Below are 12,079 nucleotides of genomic sequence, written 5' to 3' on the forward strand. Positions count from 1 at the left end.
CGGACACAACCTATTTACATTGTAACCCATGAAATTGATGTTTGGATGATATTATTATGTGGGATATATAGTACATTTTGAAAATTACAGGACTAAACATGCTTACACCATATAAAGGGAAGTGATAAATGTGCCCATTTTCATCACTTGGGACACTCAACTGCATCGTACGTGGGAATTAGGTCACTTCATTTCATCAAATATGAAGTACATCAGCCCCTTTTCTGTCAGAGATACACTGTCGCTAGTGTCCCTAGTAATGAAAAGGGCTGCATTTATCATTTCCCAATATAATCTCCTACTATTATGTAAGGTATGTAGGGTAAAAAAAAATGAGGAAAGTGCTTCTGAGCTCCAAAACTCATGTTTGCCCACATTTTTGGGCTGATCTAAAGCATTGATTTGAAAGACCCTTACATGGATAAGGTGCCTACAAAAAATCAGGTCCATAGGATCATCCTAACCTTGGGAAAAATGGGCAGATCTATGGACAAACAGCATCAGTCCATTTTTCCCAACACTTTTTGATGGGTTAGGATGATCTTAGGATGATCTTATGAGCCTTTAAAATAAATGCTTTGTATCACCCAAAAAATGTGGGCCCACATGTGTTTATGAGCACGAGCTTAGAAACACTTCACATTTCAGTGTACGTACGAGAATTTACTTTGACAAAAGTAGGGTTGCAACTCAAGCCGGGTTTTACCCGACCCGAAAATAGCCTGGGTTGGGTTCAGGTTTCATGGGTTTCAGGTCGAGCCGGGTTGAACATTCAAAAGCCCAGATGAATCTCGGGTCGAGCCGGGTTTGAAGGGGCCCGACCCGACCCGACCCGAGTTACATAAGTTATAGTATGTACATTTTTTTTCTATTGTTAGTTAAAAGTTAAAAGTGAAAACCCACGCACCCGTTGTTATTGTATGTGAGTGTAATTTCTGCTTCTATGAGTTGAGTTGATTCAGCATTGTTTGATTGTAATTACAACATTGTTTGATTACAGCATTGTTTGATTCAAGTGTAATGTGAGTGTAATTACATCATTGTTTGATTCAAGTGTACTGTGAGTGCAATTTCTACTTCTATGAGTTGAGTTGCCTTGCCAAACAAGAATTTTCCTTAAAAAATTGCGTCAACGTGAAAAACCCGACCCGACTCGAGATTTATCATGGGTAGGACCCGACCCGAGATATTTCTCGGGTAGGGTTGGGTTCTCTAAAACCCGACCCGCCCGACCCGAGTTGCAGCCCTAGACAAAAGCACCCAGAGGCCATTTTCGTCTGAAGGGCATATTTGTAATTTCAATATATAATAGGTTATAAAAACTAGGCTCACCCACCTTCCGAAGTTGCTCTTTCAACTTGTAAACACGTGCGAGCAGCTACGAAGCAGAAGGCAAAACCCTTTTATCAAGTCATTGGCAAATGTCCAACTCCCTGTTCAAGCATTTCTTCCGCTTTATACGGGTCTGTAAATCTGCATTTTTGAGGCGTTTCTTTAATGTTTTCATACGAAATCGGTTCCGATCTGAGTTTAGGTCTTGTTTGTGAAATAGTCATTTTCCCTCTTTGTTTTTACTTCCATTTATTTTGTTGTTCTAAATATTATTTTTTCTCCATTTGATATTGGTTTTTCAGATCTAGTATTCTTACAAAATACCCCTTGTTATCTTTGATTTTTCAGATCTAGTAATGATTGATGTTATTTCCTTCAACGTCTTCTTCCAAAGCTAGCTTTCATGTCCGACCTAAGGTTGCAATATTGTCATGTATCTGGTAACGACCTTACATTTATGGTTGATTCTCTCAATTGGCTCAACTGCAGACCACCTCCTCTTAGAGACAAGGGTCTGAATGTTAGGTAAGCTTTTGTTTGCTTTCTTATTTCTCACATAATTCCAGAAGAAATAGACAAGGATTTGTTCTTATATCTACATGTATTTTACAGGCTTGTGGATGGACCAGGTGATATAGGAAAACATGTCTCCTTCTTGCGACCAAAAAAAGTCGGAATAGGAAGATGGAGAGAAGCCTTCGTGGCCGGGTGGATTGTGTGCTTCTTGACCGGGCGGCGGATTGAGCGCTCATTGCCGGTAATTTCTCAATTGCTGACGTCTTTCTTAAAGATTTCGGGACTGATGGCAAACAGCAAACACAACTCCTCCCGAGAGGCATCCTCATAAGAAATAGCAGCAACGTCGAATGCGAAACCATTCAAGTTGTAGTCATCTGCTTTTGCAACTAGAAGGATCAAGGTTTCTCCTGTTATCTGCCCTATTTCTGGCTCTTCGTCACCTCTGACAGTGAACAACTTCCCATCTTTGATGAACTTCAGTTTTTTGCGAAGGGTTGAAGCAACAGCACCTTCCTTATGCAACCAGGGACGTCCCAGAAGCATATTAAACGAGGCTTTGATATCAATAACTTGAAACTCAACCTCAAATTCTTGACCGCCTATAACGATCTTGGTGGTGAGGACTCCGACCACATTTCTGCGGGTGTTGTCATATGCGAGGATACCAAGGGTTGATTCGGCAAAATCAGTGGGACCGAATCCCAAGGTAATGGCAGTTCTCAATGGACACACATTCAAGGCGGATCCGTTATCTACCAACACAGATGGTACTTTCTTGCCTCCACAGACAATAGTGACATGAAGGGCTCTAGCATGATTCCGACCTTGAGGAGGCAGCTCCTGATCTGAGAAGCTAATGGCCCTGGTGGCCTGGGTTAGAGCAACAACTTCAGCCAGCTGCTCCGGAGATATTTCTGAGGATACCTGTGTGGTATTCAATTCTTTCAACATAGCCTCTCTGTGTTTCTTTGATGCTATCAATAATCCCCATACAGATATAACAGCCTGAGTTTTCTTCAACTGCTGCACAACTTCATCATCTGGATCTTTCACATATTGCGGCTCCTCTCCTCGAGCTAATGCCCCTGGATTTTCGACTCTCAATTCAGCAGGTTTGAAAATTCTTCCGCCCCTTGTCACATGAGCGGGCATAGGCAAAAAGGGGAAAGAGTGAATGAAAATGGTGGGAAAAAAGGGAAAAGAGTGAATAAGTGGACGAAAAAGGTGCGAAAGCTAGGAAGTAATAGTGTGAAAAAAGAAGAGGAAGAAAGAGGAGGGTAGGAGAAAGCTTGAAATTATAGTAGAGGAAGTAAGAGTCCAAAGAGGAGGAAGAAAGAGGAGGATAGGGAGAAAGGTGTTCCTACTTTAATTGCTAGTTTAGAAATTGATATCCAAGAAATTAATGTCAAGGTTCTAAGGAAACATTATCTATACTATAACCACCTCATAAACCCATTAAATAGATATCTTAAGAAGGAGCAGACATGTAACCATATGCTTTCTCCTATTTTATAAGTTATTTCATGTTTAAATAACGGAAATGATTCCTGTGCTCCAATGTTTTGATAAACATGCGCTCCAATTTTTATCGTGTAACATTTAAAGGGCTGTCAGAGGAATATTACGGTTCTTAAAAAGCACTTAAAAACAAGTGGAGCGAATGTTTATCAAAACAATGGAGTGCTGAAATCACTTCCCTTATATAATCATGTCTTGATTTCAGGTGTGGTTATTTAAGTATACCAAGTTTTTCTGAAGCGCATCCACTTTGACTATAGATAGAAGATGAAAGCATCACAGGAGGGCTAGGATTTTATTTTATTTTGTTTTGTTAATTATCTTATTGTAATCATTATTTAACCTAACGTCGAAATGAATTTTTTTGTTTACTTTTGTTTGAAACAGACAACAGACGGGCAGGAAATTGCAAGACTGACTTCATATCTTCTACAACAGAGAGAGAGAATGGATGTGTGAATATGTTGATTCAGCTGATCTTATCTCTTATCATCAACTTATCTGCAAACTTACCTTCGCTTATGGAAATTTGAAATCTACGGAGAATGGGCCACTGAAAACTCTCGTATATGCCTTGGTCTTAATCTCCTTCTTTGTGGTTACTGTCGTCTGCTCTTATAAAACAACCCATTTAACTGATCGCTGGCTCTTCATGATACTTGTTCTATCTATATCTTCTTTGTTGTCGATTCTTCTGTATGGAGAATCAGGAGTATGAATATCCATTGTTTCATACATCCCTTGCGTTCTCCCTGCATTTTCTATACTTTGCTGGAGAATTTCTACTACACAGGCTGAGGGCTTGCTGGTGCGGGTCTATCAAGCCATGTCACGCGTCTTTTCTATCATTCTCACAAGAGGTGCCATAGCCGCAGCTGCCTTGTTCGGGCCACTGGTGTAGGTCTATGGAGCAATGCTCCGTATATGGAGCTCAGCCTTCTCGCCAACCACTCTCGTACAACCATCTTCCAACGCCGTTGACGTTTAAAGGGATCGAGTAGTCACTGCTGCAAATTAAGTATATCTTTGTTGTTACTTGGGCTGTTAGTTTTTCGTTGGTATGTTTTAAATAAGTTTTTATGTACTTGACCTTACTTGACCAAACAAATAGTAGATCGTGAGTTCTTAGTAACACACTTCTATTAGGGGATCGTGAGTTCTTAGTAACACACTTCTATTAGTAACACACCTTCCACTATGATGTTCGGTGAATAGTATGCCGAGGGCCCTACTTGACCAAACTTCGTGAGTTCTTAGTGACACAGGGATTTTTACGAGGTGTCGCCGTATTAGATTGGAGGGTTAGGATCATCTGATGAAGATGATTTTTTGGGGCACAACCTATTTACATTGAAACTCAACAAATGAACGGTTTGGATATTCCAACAAATTGGCTCCAATAAAGTTTGGAAATAATATGAGTTACATGAAATCTTGCTGTTCATTTCGCAGCATTTAAAAGATACCATCTCTGGCTGGGTTAGTTTTATGATGCTTGTGAGGTGCAACACATCATTCAAGCTCCATCAATCAAAGGCAAGGATCTTGTGAGCTTTGTCACCTAACGGACATAGCCAGTGGCTAACGTCTAGAATTGGATTTGATCATGACCACACTTCTGTAGGGACTTTGATCGGACACCTCATGTGCTACCATTCAAAGCCAACATGGTTCTGCTGTCTGTTTGAAACCTTCAAATTTTAGGTGACAAGGTGGAATTCAATTCCTTGAAACTAGCAAAGCTCATAAATCAACAGCCACAAAATTCAAGTTGCATGCAGGGAGCTTAAGTTTGTATATACATAGGAAGTTACCATTCTTGGCTCAGCCAACACATGAACAGTAATAATAAAATTCCAGAACCAATCCAATTGAGGATTAGAAGCAGCCACGGTTTCTTTCACCTAGCATAAGAAATGACCCTTTTAGTAGCAGAAATCTGCCATTTCTATTCTCACAGTCTCTGTCCAGATTACCTTTCGTATAACCTTGCTAATAGTTCCAAACAAGTTCCTTCACAGATCAGAGTCTTCACTTGGTTCACGTTAAGGTTCGAGCATGAGATGATTCCACTTTCAAGGAGTTAATGAGATTAATCAGATTGTAATGAAATTTCAGGAATTTTGATAACAAAATTTTCACAACAAGACACATAAGTACATATAAAACCACAAAGAATGACTAACCTCCCAATAACAAAAGAAAAGCCTATACTTATGATCACCTGGGGGATGATGTCGAATTCCAAATGGGATGCGCCTGCATCAATCTCAAAAAACTAGATTTATCCATATCTGATCGTCATCAGGGTATGTCACCCGATCATTAATTATAGTACAAGAAAAGTAAATCTGAACTGCAACCACCTGATTTGATCAGAAAAAAAATTCTGTCTTAATAAACAACTTTATATCTGAAAAAAACAATGCAAATCTAAACAAATAATTCCATATATGATCTTTATACCCTTTTCACAGTATTCAAAGGGCAACAACCTGAGAGAAGCACCACGACGATCTTAAAAGGAATTTATTGCATACATCTGGAAGGAAGATAGAAACAAAGTTTTAAATTTTAGTTTCAATTTCTGTTTCAATCATCAGCAAAACATAAGCATTTCTAATGAAGTAATGCGTTCCTGCAGGTGTCACATAATAAGTGTTTGCGAAGTGAGAACGAGGCAAATATTGCAAAGTGGCAATGCGAATTGATGTGAGTATATGAAAAACATGACTTCTATGTGTTGGTTAAAAAAAATCTGATTTGATAGAACTTTGTTTTCTGACAGGCTAAAAATGGACGAGGCTTCTAAATCAATTGAGGAGGTGAGGGTTATGAGAGATGAAAATCGCTTGTACTTGTATACTTACAGATCTTGCATCTAATTTGGGTGGTACTGAATCTATTCTACAGAGTATCAGTCTGTTGAAAACCTGCAATGAATCTTTCAAATCTTGCGCGATAAAATTCCTCTTAGATAGTATCGTATCCACTTTTGCTGTTGCTGCCACTGTAGTCATATTCATGTTGCTGCCACTGTAGTCATATTCATGCAAGTGGGAAATTGGGATGCTTTTGAAGCTCGATTGAATAGAGATGAAGAAAATGATGGCGTCTTATTTTCTCGCTTGGATGGATATTGAAATAAGGAAGTTAAGGACCTATTTTTTCATGTCTGAATCCTGCAGTTTGTTCATATTTCTGTTCTTTTTCTTAACCAGGACCTCATGAAAATTTTCATCCCCAGCAAAGGCTTAGTTGAGTTGACATGAGTTTCTTAATCAGGACCATTTTGCCACGGTTTTAATGTTTTATTTATTTATTTATTTTACCATTGATTCATTCTTGATGCAGGTTTTCTGATTTTCTTAATTTGCACTATCATACTGATTTTCTTTATTTGCAATATTATGCCGCGTAAAGTAGAAATTGAGCGAAGGAAAGCGTCCCTTGAGCATAGCGAAGTCCGATCTACTCTTTAGAGTAGGTATTATTGAGTGATATGTTGAGTGATCTTCCATGTACCCTAGATTTGCAGTGTTCATCCTTTGTTTTCACGACATGGCTTGCTTGCAGGTTTTCATGATGTCGTTTTAATGCAACCTGTACTTTTCTAATGAAACCTTTCCATCTTGGCTGCGATGTCGTTTTTTTTTTTGCTAAGTTTAGAGTCAATCTCTCATTTTAAGGGCATTCTTAGAGTTTGACATGGCTTATTTATGAAGCAACAAATGTAGGCTGTAGGATGAAATAGACAAATGGATGATGGTGATTGAAAGAAGATGGCACATCTTCTAGAGAATTCTAAAGCAAAAAGGCCATCTAGGTCATTGATGGTAAAAAGACCTTTCATTCGAGGAGTAGGAAGGAGAAGAGAGATAAAGTGCTGCAATAAAATGTTCAAATTTACCCTATAAAAGGATACGGATAATATCCGAATTCGAACAATATCCGACGGAATTGAATTCGGTAATAAATATTAAATATCCGTTGAATTCAAATCCAAATCTGAATTCAGATAGTGTATACTGTAATCGAATTTGTCGAATTCGGATATAGCCATATCCGCTTTGAATTTGATCTGTTTACACCCCTAATAATAAGAATAATCAAGGTACATCATATTAGCAGCTATCTGGGGTTCCATGCAGCTCCATAGAAAAGATTTGATTGCAACATCCGCCTGTTCCCATCTCTCAAAGGTCGAATCTGTAGTGGCCGCTGGGGGGGGACTCTCAGGAAACTGAACTTTGCCTCGACCAAGAAGATATGTGCGTTCCCTCTGCCAATGCAAAAGATCTCATTCGCAAACAACCAATCAGAGGTGTAAACGTTGTGTAGAAGTTCACATCTTTTATCAGTTAATCAGGTAAATCTAGGATCATTCAGTCACGTTAGGATCGGCCCGGTGGGGTGGTGTTCGATTAGATCAGGCTTGAGTCATGACCGTAGTTAGCAAAAATGACGGTTTTTTAAAATGCTGTTTAAAACTCATTTTAATGGTTTGACGTTTAAAACTTTCATGGTAAAAGAACTCTATTTTTTAAGGAAAACCTTTTAAACACATTTAAAAAGCATTTTAAACATATTAAACACGTCTTTTTTGGCCAACTTTCCAACTTTACACCTCATATAATTTGTAAATTACAAAATTTTAAATGTAGTTTTTTGTGTTTCCATTTTTTTACTACGTTTTTTTGAACCAAAAATATCTTGAACTCAAATTTTTGCTGTTCCGTTTTATTGCCGAGTCACGTTTTGCCAACTATGGTCATGACCGCCTCAAGACCCACATGTCCTAGTCACGTGCCAAACTGAAATCTCATCCCACTGTTTGGTTAGATGAGATTTTAGTGGAAGTAGTAGTCAACAAGGAGGTGACAAGGGTGGGATATGTGTAGACTTGTCTAGAGAAGATTAGAGGGAGTTTTGGGGAATTTTGGTAGTGTGTTTGGTTAGATGTCAAAGCATGTGGGAGAATGGAGGGGTGTCATTAACAAAATAAATAGTAGAAGAGAGAGAAAGAGGAGAGAGAAAGAGAGAAAAAAGTAATGATTACACATGGCATTTCATATTCTACTCTTCTCCCCTCTAAAATTTACCAAAAACAAGGTTTGGCATTGGAAAAGTAAGGGAGGGGACAATCCCGCCACATAGGCGCCACCTAAGCAAAAAGCTAATAATGATGTCTCTTCCATGTCTAGTAGTCCAATGGGATTTGAGCTAAAAAATGACAACCAAACAACATTTGGTATTTCATATTCCTAGAAATGCTCAGCCGTCTTCCCTACTTTTTGCAACCAAACAGAGCTAGAAAGGGCTAGGAAAAATCATTGGCTTTGCTTATTCAGGTGGAACCCTAATAGGGACAATCCAATGTGCAATGGGTGTTACTTACATTTACTATTACCACTTGGCTCAAATGTATGTTGATGTGAGCTTGTAATCCCTTAAAAGTACTTGCACCTCATTCAGTTTTGCTTGTTTCTTCATGTAGGCTAGGAAAGGAACAATCCAATCACAGGCTGATTTTCTTTCAATACCTCTTGTTTATGGTACATGGTGTTTGGTTTGGTCAGCTACATATTTCTTGATGTAGTAGTAGTGATCAACCTATGTTTGCTTTGGTAAAACCCACATGATTTGCATGATTGCAACAGAAAATAACGCAGCAAAATCTATGCAAAAATCATCTCCAATGGTAAAAAAGGGTCATGGATTCAGATGCACGATAGTTGATAGCAATATGGATTTTTCAAACAAGAAACAAATATGGTCTAATGGAAATCACAAGAAGCGACATTGTGTTTTCTTTTAAATTTAAGAACAACTTTTACCCATCCTCTCTTCTAAACTTGTGCCATATATGCTCAAATAAGGCACAAAAATTGTAAATATCTCATTGTTTGATCTCACATTTTCTTAGTGGACCGTCAATTCCATGCAAAAATCAAGCTGCTAATTCTTACTAATGATGAACTTTTTGACCCCTTTTTAGGCTACTGTTCCAAATTTAAAAAAAAAAACTGTTCTTGCCTAGCTTTCTCACTAATTTAACACTCATTTGATTGCAAAGTTGGTACCCCATGTAATCCTGCATCAGGTTGTGAATCTTCAACCCTTTTTATACCAATTCATTCCGAAATACCCCAATTCTTTTGATTGCAAACTTCTAAACCTTCCTCTTTTTAGCATGATTTTGCTTTAGACCCAATTCCTACAATTTTCCATTTCCCCATTCATGCATCTTATTGTTGTGCTTCTTTATTATTGGGGATGTGCTAGGGATCATCGCGTAAGGCATTTCACAGATGGACCGTTGCATGCATGTGAGAGCAGCCACATAGGTTCAGATTTTGTCTTATTCATTTAATTCGTCTGTGGTGGCTGCTCTCACATGCAACAGCCCATCCGCGAAATGCCTTCTGTGATGGTCCCTAGCAAATCCCTTATTATAGGCTATTCTTCTTTTCTTTTTATTTCTTTGGCCCCATTTATATTCTTTATAAGCTCTCAAGTTCTCAAAATTTTCATCTCTGGCCTCAATTTCCATTCTGTCATTCATCTATTTTAACAACAATTTCCTCGTTTTTTTTTTTTTTTTTGGTTTCAGGTAGATGACATTCTCTATGAAGTGGGTAATCCTACCCATATGAGGATGTTCACGTGCTGTGGTCAATCATGGTTGAGTCACAAGCACCTCATTGTTTCAAACACCCCATGGTTTCATATGCTTGAAATCTAGTGGCCATTTGTAAAATATGAAGAAGATATTAGTGAAAGATGTTTCTTGTTTCTGATTGTTGCTTTGTCTATACGGGATAGTTGAAGGGTTGGAGCTTCAATTCACATTCGGCCTTGTGTAAACAGCTGTGCGTTCTATCAGATATTGAAAGCTTATATGTATTAATTCAGAGTAGTAAGGTCAAATTCAATTAATCAATAGATGATGGATTTACTGTTTAAATATACGTTTAATAACTAGCAAGTTTCAGCCGACACGACTCTTGCAACATTGTATTGATGAATATTGTATATGAAATCTGCTACAGGATCTTACAAATATGGGTGTTCATCAGTTGGTTGATTTTGCATATAAGTTGGAGCAAAGCGGAAAATCAGTGTTCTTGTTTTTATCATGTAGATTGTAGATTATAACTTGGATCCATAATGTAGTTTGTATCGAGCTTAGCCGACAAAATTAGATTATGGTTTTATAGTCCAGTGGTTGATTTTACTTTTGTTGGGAAAGTTGCCTTATTTCCCACCACGGTTGTGTGGTGTGGCGGGAAAGGCAAAAGGACAAGCAACAATATCATGAATTTATCACGATATTTCATGATATTTTTGCAGTAAAAAATAAAATATGAAGTATCTCGGAGATTTTTCAGAATCTCAAGAGAATTTCAAGATTTTTCGCTATATAAAAAATCATAAAATATCGGGATATTTTTTAAAATATGAGAGATATTTGTGACCATGATCATAATTTGGGATAGTGTGCTATAGATAACATATAGATTGTTTTGCTTTTTTTTTTTTTTTTTTTTCCAATGGCATGCAGCATTTCTTCGCATCTATCGAAAAGGCCAAGAGCGGGCTAGCGTGGGTTCCTGAATATGATCTTGTTGAAGGTCTCGCAGACTCCTACAACTTAGACTTTGGCAGGGGAACATTTAGGAAAAAGGCTGACTTCTCCACAGATGACATGATTCTCAACAAGACTCTTGTTCTCCAGAGCTAAGCCACTTTCATTTTTCTCTCTTTACTATCATTAGGCCAGTGTTATAAAGGGCCGGATCCTGAGTAACAGAACACTAGCTAGATTGCCTGAATCGGATGACATGCCAATGGAGTAACCAAGTGCATTTCCTTTGACTAGCAAATCCAAGAGTTCCCAAACAAAGATGCTAAATCATTTCAATGTGATTTGTCATGTTGATGTTTCATGTTATCATTTTATTGAAAAAAGTGAAGGGAAAAGTAGTCTGAATCTCAAGCCCTATAAATGTATTTTTCTGGTTTCTTGTTGAACTGTGGGTTGTTTAGAACATTAAGTAGCACAAATCGTGCCATGAAGTTAGTCTCTTGCCTCACAACAGAACATAGTAGATGAGCAAAGGCTAGCATAAGCATAAAAATGTGAAGGGAGAGTAAAAGGAATTGGAATGAACTTATATCTCTGATTCGAGCAGTAAAAATATGCATCCTCCTATTCTCAGGTAAGCTTTCAGTGCCCATGAAAACCAAATTACCCACAACATAGTGTGCTATTTATATTAGACATTGGCTTTGCAGGCAAAACCCACCGCATAGTAATGCTTATATCAATACTTCTGTGGGAGAATCAAGCTCAAAAGCAGAGTTTACTTCTGAGGTGAAGCAAACCAAGTTACATATTGCTCAAGCAGAGAGCTAACAAGCTTTTCTTGAGTTACTGTGTTCATTGTCCCCCCACTGATGACTTTAACTCTAATGCTGTAAAAAAATAGCAAAACAAAATTGATTTTAAGTGTATATAGTCAACCAAATATTTCCAACAAGGTGAAAGACAAATGATGGATCTAATTGCAAAAAAATGATGCGTTCAAATGCTGTAAAAAAACATTAACCTTTTTTGTAAAAATGGAGTTATTTATCTCAAATCATATGCAACTATTTTCCTTTTATAAAAGGAGGGAGATTAATATTGAGTCAAATTGGATGAGGG

The 12,079-nt window shown here is 37.9% G+C and overlaps 1 protein-coding gene across 8 annotated transcripts; it reads left to right on the forward strand.

Annotated features, from left to right (window-relative positions):
* The first annotated feature begins 1,357 nt into the window (after nt 1-1,357).
* Nucleotides 1,358-10,426, forward strand: LOC143859191 (uncharacterized). 8 transcript variants are annotated; one of them, XR_013239187.1, is made up of 8 exons: nt 1,358-1,463; nt 1,681-1,857; nt 1,945-2,251; nt 2,332-2,963; nt 3,757-4,387; nt 6,014-6,081; nt 6,158-6,194; nt 6,283-6,711. XR_013239187.1 is itself a non-coding variant. In XM_077369881.1 (6 exons), the coding sequence occupies exons 2-6, from the start codon at nt 1,736-1,738 to the stop codon at nt 10,112-10,114; spliced, it is 504 nt and encodes a 167-aa protein (XP_077225996.1). In that variant the 5' UTR covers nt 1,358-1,463; nt 1,681-1,735; the 3' UTR covers nt 10,115-10,426. The 8 variants fall into 8 exon arrangements, 3 of the variants coding, with proteins under 3 accessions (XP_077225996.1, XP_077225998.1, XP_077225997.1); XR_013239186.1 differs by lacking the exon at nt 6,283-6,711 and adding an exon at nt 9,983-10,426 and having other exon boundaries at nt 1,945-2,963; XR_013239184.1 differs by lacking the exons at nt 2,332-2,963; nt 3,757-4,387 and adding an exon at nt 9,983-10,426 and having other exon boundaries at nt 1,945-2,089; nt 6,283-6,521.
* Nucleotides 10,427-12,079: the final 1,653 nt, after the last annotated feature.

Source organism: Tasmannia lanceolata, unplaced genomic scaffold (assembly GCF_043159265.1).
Source record: "Tasmannia lanceolata isolate RefF3 unplaced genomic scaffold, GAP_Taslan_0.1 ptg000029l, whole genome shotgun sequence".
Taxonomy (NCBI): Eukaryota; Viridiplantae; Streptophyta; class Magnoliopsida; order Canellales; family Winteraceae; genus Tasmannia; species Tasmannia lanceolata.